This window comes from Suncus etruscus, chromosome 20, assembly GCF_024139225.1.
Source record: "Suncus etruscus isolate mSunEtr1 chromosome 20, mSunEtr1.pri.cur, whole genome shotgun sequence".
Taxonomy (NCBI): Eukaryota; Metazoa; Chordata; class Mammalia; order Eulipotyphla; family Soricidae; genus Suncus; species Suncus etruscus.
Window position 1 is genome coordinate 19,026,878 of NC_064867.1, and position 22,306 is coordinate 19,049,183.

The window sequence follows — 22,306 nt, forward strand, 5'->3', positions numbered from 1 at the left end:
AATATTATTGTCAACAATATGTAAGCCACTATGATCAAAATAAAAATTAAAAAAAAGAGAATAGATTTTCTTGCACTTATCTTTCTAACTTTACTTCATAATTCTAGTACTTGACTCCATATTGACCTTCTCAATTGCTCTATCTGAAATAATTTTTGTCTTTTATTTAATGACTCTTTTGCCCTCTGGTTTTTTGCTGGATTTTCTTTAGAGATTTGAGACATTTCTCTCTCTACCTTAAGTATATATCAAAAATATTCATAATATATCCTCCTTGTCTGTATTATTCTGATGATCCTTATCTCTCAATTATTTTCTGCCATTTTCTTCCCTTAGAAGAATAAAACATTTTTCGCGCCCCTCGCGCGACTGTAAATAGTATTTTTATTAAAAAAAATACTTTAGCTTGCAAAACAAAAATGAATAAAATAATTTGAGCTGATTTTTTAATCAGAGGTGATGTCTGGATTAATGGCTACAATGATCACGTTTTGCAATGCATAGCTTTTAATGAAGCAGTGTTTGAAGCAGGACACAGCTCCAGAGACATACAGAGACATAAACTCGGGACTTAGCTTGTTATGACAGTGTTTGCCGATGTCAAATGTGTCCCCCTTTACGAAGCCTTGCGCCCCCCTGGGGGGCGCCCCACACTATTTGAGAAGCACTGGGCTACAGTAAAGCTTAGCTTATCCTAAATAATGGAGAACTCCTAGTACTAATGGCATGATCCAATCTTTAGCATAATATACCATATAATTGGCATGTATTTCTATGTTTTGGGGTATGCTGTAACATTTGAGAAATTGTAATCTATTTCATCACTCACACAGAATATCAACCTACATTATGGAAAAACACAATTGGACAGTAGATTCAAAAACTGTGGATAAATATTATAATAGAGATATGTAAATAACATTTAGATACTTATTAGAGAAATAAACAGCTCATACATAATAAGGAATACATACATACATAAGGAAGAATTCTTAGAAAGAAAATTTCTGAAGAATTTTGGGTGATTGACAATATTTTTAATTACTTTATTTAAACACTATTTTTATTTTTAATATATTTTTATTGAGACCAATATGAACTACAAATCTTTCACAATTATATTAAATGTGCATAGTGATAGTGAATTAGGGCAATTCTCACTACCCGTGTTCACCTCCCTTCACCACTGTTCCCAGCATGCATGCCGTACCTCCACCCTTAGCCCTCAGGACTGCTAGTGTATTAGGTGATAAAGTAGGGAAACCTGCCCTTCGATGCAGGGAACTGTGTCAGTTCTAAGGTGGAATCCGAGGTTCGTGGATGGTCGATGTTCAATCACATGAGGTCTGAGTCGAGTCCCCATGACATGTAAACACCTTTGTTTACAAGGGCGTTTACAATACAATTGGGTTTTTATAACAATTATAAAATTGTTCATGAATTTCATCACGTATACACCTTTCTTCACCAATGTACGTTTTGCACCACCAAAGTTCTGCTATCCATTCCACCCTCTCTCTTGCCTATCTATATAACAGGCATCCTCCTCCTCCTCCTCCTCTTTTGCTTCCTCCTCCTCCTCCTCTTTTGCTTCCTTCTCTTCCTCCACCTCCTCTTCTTCCACTTTCTCCTCTTCCTCCTCCCTCCCCTCCTCCTCCTCTTCTCCTTTTTCCTCCTCCTCCTCTACTTAAATTTCTCCTCTCACTTTCTCTCTTTATTTTCTCCTTTTAAACATTTCCCTTTGAGATATTTTAGACATAACATTTGCAATATTATTACTGAAGGGGTGTATCCATATCACTTTAGCTCCTTTTATATCCAGTGATTATCCAGAGTGATCAGTTTTAACTATTGTTTTCATAGTGATCCCCTTTCTACCCTAAATTCACTCCATTGAAATTTGTAGCAAATTTCTTAGCATGAACTGAACCTCCTGGATCTCATTTTATTTTAGGTAAATAAAGGTAAATAAAAAAATTACCTGGTGAAATGTAACAGGATTATCAATAGAATTAAATTTAAGCAGCTTCTAGAGTAAGTATTTGCAATACTTGGTCACCAAAAGTTATATCATAGCATCCATTGTTTAAAAACTTTTTTCAGGCCTTAAATATTATAGCATGGTAGACATGCCTCTGTTTCCATGTCCATTTTTTTTTTTTTTTGGTTTTTGGGCCACACCCGGCGGTGCTCAGGGGTTACTCCTGGCTGTCTGCTCAGAAATAGTTCCTGGCAGGCACAGGGGACCATATGGGACACCGGGATTCGAACCAACCACCTTTGGTCCTGGATCGGCTGCTTGCAAGGCAAACGCCACTGTGCTATCTCTCCGGGCCCTCCATGTCCATTTTATTGGGGACAAAGAGGCAATAGACTGTAATTTGTCAGTGAATGTGAGAATGTTTTAGATCCATTCTTCTGCATTAAAGGTAAAATAAGCTCCAATCATTATTTTAAAATATAATATTTATTTAATTAATTTAAATAATTTAATAAATAGTTTAATTAATTTAATTTGATTAATAATAAATACTTTAATAATAAAAATAATAAATAAATAGTAAATAATTTAATAAATAATTTAATATTATTTCAATATTAAATAGAATGTAAGCTCCATGTAGACAGAGAATTTGGAAATTTCACCACCATGACTTCATTATTGGAAGAGTTATTTTCATAAAAGTTTGTAATATTTATTTATTTATTTGGGTTTTGGGCCACACCCAGTGACGCTCAGGGGTTACTCCTAGCTGTGCGCTCAGAAATTGCTCCTGGCTTTGGGGATCATATAGGGCCCCGGGGGATCTAACTGAAGACCGTCCTTACCTTAAGGCAGATGCCTTACCACTTGCGCCACTGTTTCAGCCCCTGTAATATTTATTTTTAATGAATAAATATATCTATAAGCAACTTAATGGTAAGCTTTATAAGAACATGTTCAATGCCTGTTACTAAATATTCTAAAATAAATATTATTAACTCACTATTTGAATAAATATGATGAAACATAAAAAGAGTTTTGGGATGTCTCCAAACCACGAGAATCCATATTGTCAGAAATCTTAGCATATTATGGTATTTTTAGGATTCTAGTAATTCTTATCACAATACCGAGCTCATTTTTTTAGTCATTTAATTTTTCATATTAAGATTCCTCAGCATGTTGGAATGCAAACATCAAATCAAAATCTAGAAATAAAGTAATTAATGTGCTAGAAAGAAGGTTTTATAATCTAGAAAAGTTCAATCAAAACATAATATAGTGCAAGTGAAGTAGGCATTTACTTTCATATAGGCAGCTATTTGCTTTTTATAGTTATCAACCATTTTTTGATAATGGTGGTACATCAAAGTGGAAAATATGGTTTGAATTAAATAACCTATCAATTGTCATTCCATTTTCAAGAAAAATTCATTCAAGTGATTGTTTTGCTTTAACAGAGATTTAATCAGCAATTATCCACACAATTTCCTCCAAGCATTTGTTCCTCTCCTTTGCCTTCTAGACTCCCTTGAAAATATCTAGAAGTCTAATAACTTTAATTACTATCTACACAAGGGTTACTTTCAAATCTGAAGATGATTACAAGTATTTCCTTCAAACTTCAGTCACATATATAGCTGCTATAGACTATTGCCATGTACATGTATTACAAGAATCTTAAACTGAGTATATATCATATAAGTTTACTCTTATCCACAGCTAAGCATATTATTTCAGGCTTTCCCATAATTCATTACTTCTTTATTCTCACCTATCTTTTCCTATCTTAAGAAACTGTCTTGGTCTATTTGACATATGTTCACAGATTCTACTATTTTTGATCACCTCTATTAACCCTTCTCTGGCACTCATCATTTCTTTTTTTTGATCAGTACAGTGGTTACTTTGAATATTTCCTGTTCCCTTTAGTTCTTCCTTAAACCCCAGCCACAGTGGAATCTGTTAACTATGTCAAACAACGTTGTTTCAAAGAATTCTATTTAAGTCAGAAAAAAATTCATAATTCTTCTAATATGGAATATGGGCTGCATGTACTGAATTTTGTTTCAACTCTTAGCTGCATTTAGTGCCTATTCAGCTCTCACACATTGATTTGTCCCACCATTTCCTCTGCACTGCAATTACTACAATGTTCTTTGTATATCATATAGAATTGCATATGGCATAAAACAAGCAATTAAATTATACATGATATACTTAATTAATATTAATTAGATTACAATTTAATTTATTTATTAAATATAGATTTGTATTAGGGCGTGTAATTTTTTTCCAAAAATGAACCTTTTCTTGTGAAAGTTGGGAGGAAAAAGAGGTGGAATAAAGGGAAAATTAGAGAAGGATCAAGGCATGATTGTGATTCATATAACCTAATAAAGTAATTAATCAAGGGAGTAATTTGATCATATTTATTTGTAAAAGACAACAATAAAACCAACCTGGAGAATGGATTAGACCTGCAAAATTTCTTGGAGTCAGAGTATTGGATAAAAGAAATATAGGTAAGAAAATAAACTGCACTAAATCTAAACAAGGGGCTAGAGCGATTGCAAAATGGATAGGGTGTTTATTTACCTTGCATGAAGCTGACCTGTTTTAGATCCCCGGCATTCCATATAGTACCCCAAGCACCTCAGAAGTAATTTCTGAGGGCAGAGCCGGGTGTAACCCCTGAGCAATGCTGGATGTGTCCTCCCCAAGAGCACTAACCCAAGTCTCAGAGGTGAACAATGAATAAACTGGATATGCTAATTTGATACTATATTACAACTATTATAACTTTATTTTTTATTTTATTTTTTATATTTAAAAATTTTATATCACTAATATCAGCTACTAGAACTTTAAAGAACAAATCAGCTTATAAATGTGACTTGAGGTTCCACCTAGCATTTGCACTGCATGAAACTGAAGAATAACTGCTGGTAAGTGGGCAAATTCAAGTTGTATAAATACTTCACATATGACATAATCAACCCTGAAGATGTCTCAACAATAAATAAAATGTATGATTATCCTAGATATAATCTAATAGTACTCATTCATTTATTCTGAAATATTTATTGAGTAGCAAAAAATATCTGATGTCTTTCTAAAAACAATGGTCATAGCAAGAACAACTGGCAAAATTTCTTTCCTTCATGGGACTTACTAACCTATTGATATGATATAAAATTGAACAAATAGGAGCATAGAGTTAACAAATAGGTGCAGTGGTTAACTCTAAGTGAGAAAAGGAGGCTATAAAATGCCAGTGGAGAGACACTGGCAGTGTAAATATATAAGAGTGCATAATCTGAATGGCTAAAGTCATAAAACTTAGAGCAAGATATGAAGAAAATGGGGACCCAGGAAGCCTGTCATATAGGCAGACAACTTTTTCATTATAATGGTTTAACTCCCAAACTATAATTGGCTTGATTGTATCCCTTATTTTAACAGTTTAGGATATATTTCTCCCTTAGAAGCAGTGACCCGAGCCCGGAGAGATGGCACAGCGGTGCTTGCCTTGCAAGCAGCCGATCCAGGACCAAAGGTGGTTGGTTTGAATCCTGGTGTCCCATATGGTTCCCCGTGCCTGCCAGGAGCTATTTCTGAGCTGACAGCCAGGAGTAACCCCTGAGCACCTCTGGGTGTGGCCCCCCCCCCCAAAAAAAAAGAAGCAGTGATCCTAGTTTCTTCTACATTCTGAGAGACAGAGTCATGGGTGTGCTGAGACCTCTTCCAACAAGTTTCTAGGTACTCTGTTGAAGTGATATGAAGACATCCTTCAGACAGCTCCTGTCTAGTTAACATCAGCCTTATTTACTGTATTTTGATGCTAATATGCTTAAAATAAGTATAGCTAATATGCTTAAAATAAGTATAGCTTAAAATAAGTATAGCTATATGCTTATCAATACAAGACATATAGTTATGTACTTTTAGGTTAAAAAACAAAAATATAAACATGTTTTATTAAGTGCTATTTGTATGTGAAGTGTCAGTATTCCAGATAACTCTTACTAAAAGGTAGTCAGGTTAAAATAAAATGTATAGTGGTTCAAAGAGGTAACACAGGGCTTACGGTGCTTCCCTTGTATGCCTGACTCCAGTTCTATCATATGCACTGCTAGGACTGATCCTTGAGCACAGAGTCAGAAGTAAACCCAGACTGCAACTTTATGTGGCTTTAGAACCAAATAAAATACATTTAAACATTGTTAACTTAAAATTACATTTTATTATAATTTATAGGATTGGAAGTGGGTGACACTAGGAGAGGTCATGAGGGTAGAGGGAAGGTAACATTCCAGTGCAGAATGTGCTCAAATGAAACCCTACTATTAACCATACTGTTAAATCATGTGCTTACAATAAGAAATTTATATCTATAATATAATTTATATTTACATAATCAAATATTTATATAAGAGAAGACACTTAGTTCTGCTCCTCCTTGCGCCTGATAAACCCTACAGATGGGCCCTCCATGAGGCAATGCAGACCTGCTCACCTGCTGTTGCTGGGGCCAACTAATATTACATGTATTGGTACCCTGGAGACCCAGGAGAGTCAAAGAGCAAAGTCCAAGCCTTGAACATGTCATTCACTCCAATCTTCAGATTCATCTCCCAGTCTCTCAGACCCCAAACAATGTTTCCCCTCTGGCCTAATTGTTAAGACAGAAGCTTTTTCTCTTAGAGCTTCAGTTTCTTCCATTAGCAATGAATACTCACTTGTCTATCTCAGGTTGATAGCGCTTAAGAAAGATGACGTAAGTGAAAGTATCTTGTAACTGCAAAAGTTCTGTGTAAATTCTAGGGTGTTATTACTTTATTAAGAATGCCTTTTAATGTCTCAAATGACTCTTTTAAGCTCCATTCTCAGTATTTACATATTTGAACTACAGGAACTCAAAAAAGACCAAAAATGCTTACATTAAACTATAGTGCCCCCTAGCCCAATCTGGCAGACAGGAAGCACAAATAAGCTCACCACAGATGGTACTTTTGCCTGAGGAAAGGACCATTAATTGCATTTTTGGACTATTTCCATCTGTCCAAGAGGAAAAAAAACACTGTACCCTCTTTTCTTCAGTCTTTTTCTACAAAATTTTTAATATTAATTTAAAAATAGAGCTTAAATAACTCTTGATGAACCTTCCTCCAATTTGCTTTAAATGTATTATGATATATTCCTAAGAGAATATTACCAGACTTACCCTAATTCATTGTAATATTCTGATTTACATTTATTTACCTATTAATATTTACTAAGTTATTTTAAATCGATCATGAAAATGGAATATTGAGTGTTTTTCTCATTAATTGTCAGCCCTCAAGTTCCAATATTTATTTATTTATTTTTAAATATGGAACACCAAGAATTTGCCTGTCATCCTCATGCAGGGGCTATGCTAATCTCTGTTATCATTCCAATTTTAGTATATGTGCTGCCGAAGTGATCACAATTTCCAATATTTATTAAATCATTTGTGCAAGGAAAGATAATTGAAAAATTTAATACTGAATTATAGAAGTATCATAAGTATAGCTTATAAAAACTACTGTCATCTCCCATAGACTCCATCACACATTTTTTTTTTGGCTTTTTTGGACCACATCCTGTGATGCTCAGGGGTTACTCCTGGCTATGAGCTCAGAAATCACTCCTGGCTTGGGGGACCACATGGGACGCTGGGGGATGGAATCAGGGTCCGTCCTAGATTAATGTGTGCAAGGCAGACGCCCTACTGCTTGCACCACCGCTCTGGCCCCTACATCACACATTTTGAAGTGATTTTTGTCTTAGTTTAGTTTAAATGATCCTGTAGGTAAGTTGGTCTAAAATGATGAGTCCTTAGAAAACTAGCAGTGTGAGTTTATTTTCCATGCTGAGAATTTAAGTATTAATCAACAGTGCTCTTAGGGATTTCTTTTTAACATCCTTTTCCTTGTAAGATACGGACTGCAAATTCATTAGACCATTGGAAGAGCCAGAGGCTTTGTTAAGCTGTATTTGTATGTTCATCTTAATTTAGAAAGAAGAGGGAGGAAGGGAGTGAAGGAGAAAGAGACACAGACAGACACAGACAGACAGACAGACAGACAGACAGAGATTTATTCAGAATCATATTGCACCACACCTTAACTATAAAATTATGACAATCTCAGATACCTTTCAGGCTCCATATTTCTCCCGATTAAAAGTTAAGATCACTTCAACCTCAATGGACAGACACGGTCCCTCTCTGGAGAGGAAGCAGATGTGATCTTGTAAAACAGGGAAGTAACTTAAGCATCAGCATATTTTTAAATCCCCCTCCCTTTAAATTTCTTGGGTTGCAGAGATATTCCAGGTGTTAAGTCATATTATGCTGCTCAAATACTACAGAAACAAAAAATATAACTTCAGGAACTACCTACTACCTTGCTGTGAGCTGAAGCTAAGTGAAAAAAAAAATACCTCTATTATTCTAGCTGTAGTTCCCATGCATCCTTCTTTTGATCCCTGCTAGGTACAATAAACATCACCGAAAGAGTCACAGCCAAGGAGCCCTGAAGCCCTGGGCAAGGAGAATGCAGACACCCGGGTCCCATTCAGCGTCGGAGATGGTTTTAACTTGGGGGGATTGTGCAAAAGGGGGAGCTGGAATTCAGCGACAAGGATGCCATTCGCTGGAAAAGATAGAAACAAGTGTGTCTAAATGACACCTTCGGGAGGCAGAACTCAGTTTCAAAGGGAGCCCCTGATCCATACCAGGGGGTCCCCCCATGCCTGAGCTCGGTGCATCTTGAACCCCTTCTCTCTTTAAGAGAACCCCCCGCGCCCCTCACTCCGCCCTCTCCCAGGTCTCGAGGCTCGTCAAAGCTTCCCGAGAGCCATGGTTGGTCCAGGCGAGCAAGTGGGAGCACCTCCTGGTTCAGCCCAGCTCCGGGGGTGGGGTCGGGGAGGGTGGGGTGGGGTGGGGGTCCATTGGTAGTACTCGCGGTCCTGATGTCACAGGCGCGGCAAGGACATCGCAAGGAGGAGTCGGATTACAGTAAGGATGGGGTACGGAACAGAGGGAGGCCCGGACGCACGCTCCAGCTGCCGGGGACCATAGCCCAGGAAAGACACCGCACACCCCACTGGAACCCTGGAAGCGCACACCCCACTGGGAACCTTGGCAGTGCATGTAGCCTGCATACATAGCATGCAAGGGCTTCTGCTCTGCGTGTCAGGTCGGGGTGAGAGCCGATGCTGAAGACGTCGCCTCTGGGGGGATTCCAGCTGTCTGCTTAATGAGAAACAGAATGTATTTTGGTGAGTGATCACTTGCTATGATGCAGTTTTTGGGGTTCCCCAGGTTCTTAAGGGGTAAGCGCCCTATGAAGACCTTCTTTCCCCCAGCTCGTTCAGCTTAGGAGAATTTGGAGCACATGCAATGAAATTTTTAGCCCAGTTGGCACTGGAAATGCAAGCTGGTTTGCAGCCTTGAGAGAGAGAGAGATAGAGATAGATGCCTTTGTGGTCCCTGTTGGGGCTGTTCAGGAGTGGTAAGCAGAGTTTTGGAAGTTGGGAAAGAAAAGAGGGGGCTAGGGAGGGGAAACTTTGCCTGGATTTTGGCTGCGTGAAGTTGGCTATTTTAGCTGGGTGGTGGAAGAGAATTTGGGAAGAAGGAACGAAGTTGATGGCATGTAAAGCAAAGTTCCTGATACTCTTCTTGGTGCTGGGAAGGTTCAGTCAATATCCTTTTTTCATTGAGCATTTTGGGTTTTTTCCCTAATTCTGAGACAGAAAGGGGAAAAAAACATTTTTTCTTTCATGTGTGCAGCCGCTGAGAATATTCAACACCACAGCCAGTTCTCTTACTAGCTGAAATAGCTTCGCACACAATGTATATCCTGAAAAACCTTTAGAGGTCTCCGAGCTGTTAAATATTTGTGCAGTTTAGTTGTGTGCCTCGGTGGAAACCTCCCTCAGGTTTTTCAGCCGAGCTGCGTGTATTTCCAGAAAAACATGTTGCGGCTCAGATCTGGGCTGTCAGTAGAGCCTTGCAAGCGAACTGGGAGCTAGCTGTACATTTGCATTGTAACGCTGCAACTTACTGCTGGCAAGAGAAAGCAGAACCAACCCTTTCACTAAATAAACAGCAGCCAAGGATTAGGGCTGGATATCTTCTCTTCGCCGAAGTTATGCTCTCCTTCTGTAACTTCCACCCTGCATCAGCATCTAAGGGCATCCATCTAATATTAAAAGGTTTGTGAGAGTAACTGGAGAGGGGCGAGGGGAGGAGTGCAGAATGCAAATGCTCTGGGGGTGATTGCTCGGTTTGGTTTGCCTGAAGTAGAAAATCAACAGTCATTTCCCCATTAAAGCCTGAGTTGGGGCAGTCTTAGTTTCTTGGGCATTTCCTTCTCTGTGTGTCGTTTGTTTGTTCGGTTTTGTTTTCTTGAACCTTGGGAACATTTGTGAAAGTACGGAAGACCCAGAGTTGCAAGAGCTGAACGCTTTTAGATGTCTTGACAGCAGTTTTGATTTCCCTATAATTTGTGTCATATTAGAAAAGAAGCCTTAAAATAACCAAAGCTGGTTCGGAAGAAGCAATCTTTGCTGCATATCCAAATTGAAGCAGAATTTAGATTGAAATAGCACCTCTTTCCTGGGGACAGTGACAACGATGGATGACAAGCTTATTTATGAATAGTTAGAATAAGAGAAATATTTATCATAACAATGATAAATGGCTTGCTTGTAAAGAGAAAATAACTTTGGGGCCAGTACAATTTTGATAGCTGATATTAAAATAGGATTTTGAAGAATGAGAAGTAGAGAGTTTTGAGCTTTTTGCAACAATTTTTTTATGTAACTATGGTGAGGAAATAGAGTTAACCAGAAGGTAATACAGCTTAAAAGTCCAGATCAGAGACAATCCATGCTGAGCTGAATTATCATATAACTGCTGTAGAAATGTCCACCAGCCTAGTTCTTATTACTAGCCTGCAAACTTGTAAAGCAGTGTGATTCATGGAGCAATTAGTTTTACTGTGTAATGCAAGTTTTTAATAGCACAAATTGAAACGTGATGGACGTCCTCTTTCCGATGAAACTATATTTGTTCAAAGACAAGGCTAAAGTTGGCTTCTGTGTCATGAGCATGGTTCAATTGTACCATAATTCAGAATGAGGTAGCTGTGTGTGTTTAGGAATGCCATTGCTTTAAGATTATGCTATGCAACTCCTCGATCAAGTTCACATTTCTGCAATAAAAGGTGTGTTATCAGAGCCAGGACAGGAAGAATTGAGCTATATTATCCTGGTATGTTAAGTGTCTAACATTCTGTTGGCAACCCCCTAAGCTTAAGTCTGTATGTATGGTATACTGTGTATTATGATAGATATTTATGCATCTTTATATACATGTGGGTATTCAGAATTTTAACTATTTCAGGTAAATTGTTCACATTGCAGTCTGGTTCCCCATAACTACTTTCTGCATTTTTTTGAACTGAAAATGATTTATCAGGAATGGGACAAAGGGAGAAAGGAGCTGAATTCTTGAGCTTCTCTTGTGATTTGTGGGAATGGAGTAGAGGTGTCAGAAGTCTTTTACTTGAATTCCCAGCAGGGAGTGATGAAGAGCATAGTGGTATTCTAGTACTGGAGGAATGAATATGCAAGCAGGATATTTGCTTCCTTATAAATAATCTAATTTGTCAGTGTTGCAACTCTCCTCTTCAAATATAAGAGAAGAGTGATTGCTTGACTAGGCTGGCTCAGCCCTCTGCTTCTCTGTTCACCTCCTTCCCTTCGGAACCGGACAATCAGACACTGTCCTTGCTCAGTTGGAGTCAGTTGTATATGTGCAAGTGGGTGGAATGTCTAATATTTTCAATCCTCACAAGTAGCTCATGTTTTGAGTGTGCTGTCTCAGACCTCCAAGACTAATGGCCCTTTAATGACCTAAGCTTTGCTCTTATCATCTATTGAAATTTTAGTGCAGTGTTTTCAATAATTGTTCATATGCACTTACTGCACAGGGATTTAAGAGTTTGCTGTTAAGTCACCGTGGATACTTTTGTTACTTATTCTATTGATCTTGCATTCATTATTTGGAGATAAAAATAAGGTTCACACAGAAGAAAATAGGAAGGAAAATCCCAGTCAGCAACCTGAGTGAGATTCACTGTAAAAAAAGAAAATCAAAAAGAGGGAAAACAACAAAGACTTATGAATTTGCCCTCTCCACCCCATAAATATTTTACATTGTTAAAAATTACACATGTCGAGGATGAATAATTTATTAATAATTTATCTAGAAATAATAGCAAGGCAGCTAAAGAGACTTCTCCCTAGATTATGGAAAGAAAGACCTGTGGGTAGTTGTCAGTAGAATCGACCTTAGCTACTGGGTTACAGTTTGGGTGCAAGGCTGGTGCTGTTATGAAGGGCAGGTTCACTGCTTGATTGCATCCTTGGCTATTTCTCAGTGTCTGTCAGAAGGTTGTACCCGTGTACCATCTCCAGCTAGAAGCATCAAGCACTGTTTGCTTGATTCATCTCCCCCTTTCCATCTGCTCCAACACATTTCTCCACTGCTGGAGTGATGAGTTGTTGCCAGTGGTCATGTCAACCTCACAAATTGTCCGTGGTTGGCTGGAGAGGTGCTGTGTCACAACCCTTTGCCATCTGGAGGGGAAAATAGGAGGCTGATAGCACAGAGGAAATTCAGTGTGGCTGAAAAATAAGGATGTTTTCAGTCCCAAGTCAACCAAATAGAGACTAAAGTGAGCGTCCAGCTAAGAGGAGCTGGACTGGCTCTGTGAAAATACTTCTGAAGAAAGGTTTAATATATTTAGGCAAGTGAGCAGTACCAAGAGACAAATATTAGTGCACCCTCTAAATGTTGCTATTAATGGTATAGTAATTAAACCTGAAGAAAAGGTCGAGCAAAATTTGGAAGTGTAAATGAGTCATTCAAGTTCAGTTGGTGTTAATTGTGGATCAGCTGCTTTCCTCTGATGCCTGAAAAACAACAAAGAAAAGGAAAATACTTATTGCAGTGCCTTTTATAATAAGAAATGTCTGACTGAAAAATATTCTAATGCTACAGTTAGGGGGATCCAGTAGGAATATTCTAAATCAAAACCCTATTTCCCTGCCTGTAATATGCATTTTTGTTAACTGGCATAGAAAGGACTGTTGTTTCCTCAAAGGACATTCAGGATGTTTTCAAGTCAGCATTTATACTTTTGGTAGTGGCTGGACCATCAAGTTTCACCTCTAAAGCAATAAGTTAGGTGAAGAGCCGCCAAGGCAATAGTGAAGGAGTGGTCAGAAAACAGTTGTCAGCAGAGAAAATCATTTCTCCTTTTAGGTGTTTTCAGTAGTAACACATAATTCTTCATATTTAGTTTGTATTAAATGATCTATCTGTTGTAGGGAATTAAGTCCAGTTGAGATTTTCTAAATGCTCTGGAGGTGTTCATCTCTTCCTCAGGCTGAGAGGGAGAGAATAATTTCAGAATGAATTTGTTCATCCAGATCATTCTCTTTTCAAGTTTGAAAATTATAACAAAGAAATCAAATGGTATGCAATAACTTACCACATAACAAGGAATGACAATGTGATGCAAGCAGACTTTTGGATAAATTCCTAGGCAGGATCCTAAAATTTAAGAGAAATTCAAATATCATAAGGATTTCTCCCTTTGGTCAACTCTAAACTTGTTGTAATTGTAAGGAGGCAAATTTCAAATTTGATCAATTTGCCAGGAACATGAATTCTTTATAGTATTTTTAAATTTTGAGCTTTGTTTTTAAAGGACTTTTTTAGTTACTATAATTAAATGGAAATGAGATTGGTTTATTTAAAGATAAGTTCCAACATTCATGAGATAATGAGGACTTGCAAAGTTACCCTTTTGTGGGTGGTTTAATTGTTCCAAAAAAAAAAAAGAAAAAATTTAAATTAGTGCTTTCTGACTTCATCTCAAAAGACTTGGTCACAGCTGCTTTTGACAAACCACCCTTGATAAAAGAAGATGTACTGATGTGTTTATGTATGTATGTGTGTGTATGTTTAACATTGTTCTGTTAAGTAGTATCTGACTCTATAAACACCCAAATGTTATCCATAATTCATTCACAAATTTTATGTTCCTAAATATCTTAGAATCATTTGAAAGATTTACCATTGATGGTATTTAATGAGACAGAAGTTAGATATTTTTTAGTACAATTGGATTCAAGTTTAACAACTGTTATATAAATTAGTTTTTAATATCATATCATAGGAATAATTTTAAAAGCTTTTGCTGCTTAAGAAGAGTGATGCATACATAAGTGGAAAAATAATTCTACTTTGACCTTGAGAAAAGGTGTTTCCATTTGAATTACATGATGAAAAAATAAACACGTCAAAAAATAAAACGTCAAAAGGTTACAGTCACCACCCTCTCTTTTCCTCTGCCTCTCTTTAAAGAAGTCATTACATATCATTTCCAACAAAGATTAGTTTTGCAACAGAATTTCACACATGATTGGTGGCATTAAGAGAAAATACAGCATGAGAGGTGGCTAGAAATATCAAAGCTTAAAGTGGTTGAGATCATGCTTGAACCAAATAACTAGGGTTGAAAATAGGAAGTTTTGCTATGTTGCAGCACGAAAAACATTATAAAGAGCTGGAAGTTTGCTTTCATAGAATGTAAACTCCAAATTTTAACATAGAACCTGAATGCCATCATTACTAGACTGGATGCTCTGAGAATGTTTCTTTTCTCTCCAGCCCTCCCCTCCCCACCCCATTTCTCTTCCCCTTCTCTCTCTATTCCTCTCTTCTCCTCTCCCTTTTTATTTATTTATTTTTATTAATTTGCACTATCTTATTTCTCTAAGTCCGAAAGGAAAAATGTAATTTGGCCAAGGTCAGATTGAAATGGGCAGCAGTGTCAAGCTTGACACATTACATAATAACCATGAGTTCTAAAGCACCAAGGTATCTGATGAGTGAAATCTGTGGATAGGGGCATGATGATTGGCTGAGAGTTTATTTAGTGATTGAAGTTTATATTACCTGCATATTTAAGGCCTTTCTTAGTGCCATGCAAGACACATGGGGACTTACAAACATGTTTTTTAGGGCAGGGAAATCCCTGTTGCACATGTCCCTTAAAGTGACCTCAAAGGTCAGCAGTTCCTAAGATTGACTTTTGTGAAGTCGAAAAAAAAATTTATAATTTTGACTACCATTTGCATAGCTTTTAGAAATTATTTACACATAGCTTTTTTATATTCCCTTATATTGCTGGAGGGCAGCATTATGGCAAGTTGGTCTGAGATAGAAATGCCATGAATGTAAATTTACAGTACTAAATATAATTTCTCATACTTGTGTAACATTTGTGTTTTTCAAAGTCGATCTATATTCTGCCATACTTTAACCTCAAAATGACCCATTGTATGAGGTGGATAAAATATAATTATTCCTATTTTTAGATGAGAAACTGAGCATCAGCTGACTAAAACACCTTTCTCAAGGTCACACAGCAAGTAAATGTAAAGACCAGGATTCCATTTCAGTATTTCTGAGATTTACTCAGTAATTTTTTTGAAACAGAAATTAGGGAAGCAATTTTATGAATAGATAATAATAATTATAAAGCTAGAAAAACATTCTAGCTAAAATAAGTTGTTTAAGCTATTTTTATGATTTTATTTTTATCATAATTGATGGTATGGGTTTCTGTGTAATTCATACTTTATTTATTCTACGTGATATTATTTTATAAAAATTATAATTATAAGACAATAATAGAATGCATAGAATAAATGGTCTTTGGGAGGATTTTTTTTCTGCTTTAATTTTTGAGAATGCGTTAAAAACTAAGAATCCTTTTTTTGTTGTTGTTCTTCTTTGGGCCACACCCTGCGGTGCTCAGGGGTTACTCCTGGCTATCTGCTCAGAAATAGCTCCTGGCAGGCACGGAGGACCATATGGGATGCAGGGCTCGGCTGCTTGCAAGGCAAACACCGCTGTGCTATCTCTCCAGCCCCCAAAATACAAAGAATCCTTTTAATTGTGTTTTTTATTCCTGCTATCTTACATTCTAAATAAAGTTTGTAAAGAAGTTCAAGTTATTTGTTCTAAGCTCATTGATATTTAGAATACTTCTATCTTCATCTATAATATCTGTTTGAAATGGAACCCCCAAACTTTTCTTTCTTTTCTTTTCTTTTCTTTTTTTTTTATTTTTTTGCTCTCTTTTGGGGGGAGCACAACCAGTGTATTCAGGTATAATTCTGTCTCTGTGCACAGGAATCATTTCTGATGGTAAAAGGAGACCAATATAGGGTGCCAGAGATTGTAGCTGGGTCAGCCACATACAATGTGAGAAAGCTCTCTTCCCTCTACATTATCAATTTTGCCCCAGCCTTTTCTTTCTTAAATAGAATATAAATGAGAAAAATAATAATTCCTGTTAGAATCCTAGATGTTCCATTTACTGAATATGTATCCTTGTGAGATGTAATTGACATTACTTTGTTTGTTATTTTGGGACACACCCAGTGATTCTCAGCCTTACTAGTGACTCTGAGTTCAGGGATCACTCCTGGCAGGATTCTGGAGACCAGGTGGGGTGCTAGAGAAAGAACTAGGATTGGCTATATGAAAGGCAAGCATCTTATCACTTTTACTATTTCTCCAATCTTAATGTGTATATCTGATATTGAATGTTAAAAGGGAGAATAATTAATTACATATGTCTCCCACATTCTATTTTGAGAATTATAATAAACAAAAAGTGTAAAAAATATCATGCACCAAGAAGGACATGGTATGGTATCAGTGAATCTTTCTTTTTTCTCCCTTTTACCTTTAGTCCAAATCACATATTATAACATTGCAACATTGGGGCTGGAGAAATAACAAACTTCATCTTGCATTTGTATTACCCCAGTTTTATCTCAGGCTTTGCATATATTTCTCTGAGTACTACCAGGAAGGATCCTTGAGTACAGAGTCAGAATAAGCCTTGAGCACAACTGGGTATGGCCCAGCCCCCAAAAATATAATAGTGTTTATATTTCTCAATGGTGAACTAAACTATATAAAACCTGGTCTAAGTAGATATCAGCATCTACTCAGGACAGTGAATGTTTGAAGAACATATCTTGAGCCTTTAGGCCAAGGACCTGCAGAAGTATCTTACATTGATGCAATTATGACTTTAAATGCAATCATGGCTCTATAAAAACAATATCAGTTCTCAGTAAGTGATTTGCTTGGGGGTATGCAAGAAAGAATGTGGGAAAAGTGACGGTTTGGCCAACTTCTTATGATACTTCCCATTTCAATATATGCTCTGTCTCTTCTGCTAGTAACTTTGTGTCACTCAGTCACTTTCAACCCTTTCATTTATATCTCATAGAGAGGTTGAAGGAGATGCTGAATGCATGCTTCATAATTTGAAAAGTCCCTTGTGAATTGACCTAGTTATATAAATGTACAAAAAGTGAATTAAAAAGATAATGGTGGAAGTTTGAGACAACTTTGATATATGTATTCAGTGATGCAGGTAAGAAGTCTAGCCAAAAATTTTGTTTGTTTGTTTGTTTGCTTCTTTGGTTTGGGTCACGCCAGGCAGCACTCAGGGGTTACTCCTGGCTCTACACTCAGAAATCGCTCCAGGCAGGCTCGGGGGACAATATAGGATGCCAGGATTAGAACCACCATTCTTGTGCATGCAAGGCAAACACCCTACGTCCATGCTATCTCTCCTACACCATAGCCAAGAATTTTGGGGCAATGAGAGACGGAGCATTTAGTTCTCAAACAACTCCTGAGATTGAGGGCTTACTTGGGTCTCCAGGTCATGTCTAATTTGTTACTTATTCAATCCCAATGGAAATGCAGGTGCAATAGTAGAGGAGAAAAGGTGAATAGCTCGGAAACCCTGCATAAAACTTTCCTCCTCATCTATTTTTTTATTCATGAATTTAATGAAAAAGAACTGTTAAAAGCTGAGGGAATTTATTAATAGTTGCTTGGGAAAGGTATAGGTATTTGGTATTGAATTTTATCCTCTTTTTAGCACTTTTCAAATAGAAACTGATGTGCACATGGCTTGTTTGTCTGCCTTGTGTTGTTTTAAAGATATCATATTAAAATTATCAGAATTAAAGAATTAGCTTGGGAATTGATATTTGGAGGTCAGGTCGGACATGTCTTATGTTCTGCAGGGGAGAAAGTGATTTATCATCCTTTACAATCATATGTTGCATGGAGAAGAAAATGGAAAATTAAGGAGATTAATTTTTATCACTTTTTAAATTTATAGCCAATATTGTAAATTTGAAAACAATCAATAATTAAATGTTTTCAACTCCTGAGTTTAAAAACAAACAATATCAATTCTTAATGCCATAATGGGTCAATAGAAAAATAACATGGTAGATACAGTTACGCACCTAAGCTATTGCTGTTTTAAGCCCTGAGTATATGTAGTCATATATGTGACAATATGCCTATATGTATAATGATATATAGTTATGTCCATATAAACAAAACATACATGTACCAGATTGAGTTGACAAATATATGAAGGTACAGTTCAGATGTCTCTTTTGGCAAATCTTTTGTTCCCTAAACAACATACTAAAATAGTACCAGTATTTCAAATTTAGGCTAAGAAAATGTGTACAGAATCAATGACTTCAGGCAGCCTTGACCATACTATCATGGGGAAGAAGTATAGAAATAAGGACACACATTCCTTACAGATTTCACATTGAGAATCAAAAGGGAAGCACAAGCTTTTTGTAATATTTCAAGTACATGTTCCAAGAAAAGGAATACATTGAGCTCATTCAACTAGCTAACGGTTGGGGGTTGATCCCTGAATGAGCTTAACCTGAACTCTGAGCTTTCTGGAAGCACTTTTTAAAATGAATCGAATGCATTGTCACTATGAACCTTAAACATGACTGTGAAAGATTTGTAATTCATTTCAGCCATAATAAAAATTATAAAAATAATAAACTCATTTGGTTAGAATGAGCCTCTGATATGTATTCCTCCATCAGAAAATAAATGAGGCAATCTATATTGGAAAAATAATTTTTACTGCAGAATATAAGACATGTCTGACCTGACCTCCAAATATCAATTCCCAAGCTAATTCTTTAATTCTGATAATTTTAATATGATATCTTTAAAACAACACAAGGCAGACAAACAAGCCATGTGCACATCAGTTTCTATTTGAAAAGTGCTAAAAAGAGGATAAAAAGGATATTTAGCCCACACATTGTATAGCACAGAGCCTGGCCATTGAGTTCCGTGAGTTCATAAATGTTTACTGAGTGCAGAGCCAATCCATGCTCTCCCCTACTTGATGCAAGTGAATTTTCATTGGAGACCTGAGCTTCCACTTCTTCAAGTTCAAATGGCTGGGCTTGAGTAGATTAGGCTGGCTTTGCCTGTCTTTAACTAGGAAAGTCAATTTACTTACCTCCTGTCAAATGCCATCCACTTAGCAGAGTGCTTAGTTGCACAAATATGTGATTATGATATGTGAAGCCAAGTACACTTTTGTTTTATTCTGCTCTGACTAGTAAGTAGGACTGCTTCAAGCAGCACATTATTCCACAGTAAGAACTGAACTGGACTGAACTGCTGTCAACTAGAATTTCAGACAAGAAAACAGATGAACGACAATGCCGAAGTTATTCTTGCTTTCTTTGAACATTAAATACAATTGTAGAAAGAACATAATATACGTTACACTTTTAAATTTAGAGGGCCACTAAAAGGTTCTTGTCTCTGGCCCTCGCTCTAATTTTGTAAGTCAGCCTAAACCATTCTGAAAGTGTGTTAAGTATATAGTGGCAAAGGTTTCCATTTCATTAACAGAGAAACAGAGGCCAAGTGTTTAGCAAATCTATGTATCTGTATGGTACTTGCACTCAAATAGAAAATTCAACTCAAATCTTAATGTTCTTATGCATATTTGGATTAGTTTTCTTGAAAGTCAGCTCACAGAAAAAATAAATTAAAAGAATATTAACTCACACGACCTCCCATGCAGTATTGTAACTACTAAAAATTAGAGTTTATTTAGTGCTTAGTTCCTGAGGGCCACTGTTCTCTCAGGTCAACCAATACTTATACCAGTCCTTGAAGGACCAATCAGAAGAAAGTTTGTGGTATCAGTGAAGGAAGCGAGGTGCAGGAATTGAAGTAATGTTACAGCAAGTAACCAGGTTATGTTTTCCCCAGGATGTCTGACTGTCTAACACATGTCCCCTATCCACAATGCATTGTGGGACCTTTAGTAAACATGTCTCTAAAAATAAAATTTGAACTGCATATTTTCCCTATCCAACTAGACCAGCTTGATATTTGAATTAGACTGCATACTAAAAAGGCTTTATTACACAAGCAAAATTCATGACCTGGTTATGGTATCTAAAGATATCTACAGAAAGATGGCTGCTCTCTCCCAAAAATTTGACTTAGGACAAGAGATAGAAATACTTGTTTATGAAATATACAGCTATAGTCTCAGTAGTAGCCCAATATCATTGGCTTACCAATGATGTCAATCACAGTAATAAGTGATTTCTTTGTGCCAGAAAAATATTAATGATCTACTGATCATTGATTGATATTAGGATCATATTCTCAATTAGAACATATTTCCTCTCTCTTTAGGTACATCATGAAATGTTTCACAGGTGAGATAATCTTGTAATAATAATACGCACAAAGATCATACAAAATTAGGAAATAAGAGAATATGAACTCTAAATCCTCAATAGAATACTTTTTATTATTAAAAAGCTAATTCATGAATAGTTTTAAAAATTAAATATTATACAAATGTAAAATTTCAGTAAAACAAAATTTCCTACCTTTATTTTCATACACATCTTGCATTTAAAAGACTGAATTCTATGGAGAAGTTATGTTTACTACAAACAGTGAAAACAGCATGTGCTCTGTTTGCATATTGCTGTCATTTAGATTATATTGATATTTCTCATTCTTATTTTATGACTACATGATATTCTAACATGTACACATAATTCAATTTATTTTACTCATACTTGTAAAGGAAAATTCAATCTTTCCACTCTATTACTAATAAAAATTTTTTGTATTTATCTAACTTCCTGTATATATAGACAAACATAGCTATAATCCATAAGATATATTCTTAGAATTTGCTGCGGCAACCTTGATAAAGGAAAATTCAATACAAAATATGATTGGAAATACAATTTTTATTGATACCCAGGAGGCATTACAAGGTAAAAACATTTATGCATAGTTCTGTATTTTATTTGTTCTTCTAACCTTATACTCTTTAGATTTTTATTGTTTCTCTTTAGAACTTTAGGCTTAAAAGTAATCAGAAATCTGGTAGGACTGGGGAGATAGTATAGTGAGTAATGCACTTGCCTTACACATAGCCAACCTGAGTTTGATCCTCAGCACTACTATGACCCCACAATTCTGCCAAAGTGATCCCTGAGCTCAGAGCCATAAGTAAGCCTGAGTACCTTCAGGTGTGGCACCAAAACAACAGCAAAAAATAGACATAGGTAAAATTACTTATAGCTTTAAACTTACTTCGATTAAAAGGAACAAAAACAAACTTCTAAACAGTGATATTTTTATCTTTTAAGCACTTGTATTTTTTGCAAACTTCAACTTATTTACTTTCTAAAGTAATAATGTTCTATTAATATCATTCTATGACAAGAAAATATAGCAACTCACTTTATTTGTCTTAATGACAATCTCAGAATCCCTTGCAAAGGTATAGTTCCATTGACTGTACCAAGAGGAGGATTTATGAAGATGGAGGGACAAGCCGTCATCTTTTCTCTTTTAGAATGAAAATGCAGATTCCCATGTCACCTGCTGTTTCCTTGAACCACCATAGCAGTTCTCTGTGCTGTCAAAGCAACAAAAATTGAGTGAAGGGTATCAGTAAATTATTATAACTTTTTGCTAGTTAGGGATGCTGTGCAGACTATTTAGAGCCCAATTTACTTTCCCTGAGTTCTGTGAGTCATTTTCAATCTTTTACCCTAGTGACCATACAGGCCTCAGTGAGCTTAACCCTCAGGTAGCGGTACACAGCAATGGCCAGCAAGGACATGATGGAGGCATGGATGAATATCAGCAGCAGGCAGGTCATAAAAATACAGTGATAGAAGTGGATTGTGATGCCAAGACTGATATGATATGTAGTAAAGATTTTTGTATATGAAGATTATATATTCTTGTATTCTTGTGTGACACCTAATATTATAACACAT

At 36.4% G+C, this 22,306-nt stretch overlaps 1 protein-coding gene and 1 non-coding gene across 3 annotated transcripts in view; one reads left to right on the forward strand and one right to left on the reverse strand.

Moving 5' to 3' along the window:
• Positions 1–7,355: 7,355 nt before the first annotated feature.
• LOC125998391 (U6 spliceosomal RNA) lies at positions 7,356–7,458 on the reverse strand. The gene has a single exon (XR_007491969.1). It is a non-coding gene; the product is annotated as a U6 spliceosomal RNA (small nuclear RNA).
• A 1,517-nt stretch (positions 7,459–8,975) lies between these two features.
• The window catches only part of ZNF385D (zinc finger protein 385D), a 376,013-nt gene continuing 362,682 nt past the window's right edge, over positions 8,976–22,306 (forward strand). Inside the window, exon 1 of one of the 2 annotated variants that reach the window (XM_049766069.1) lies at positions 8,976–9,295. In XM_049766069.1, coding sequence (XP_049622026.1) covers positions 9,274–9,295 — 22 coding nt within the window. In that variant the 5' untranslated portion in view covers positions 8,976–9,273. Of the gene's footprint in view, positions 9,296–9,862; positions 10,232–22,306 lie in introns of those variants that run through there. The other variant, XM_049766068.1, reaches the window with a different exon arrangement.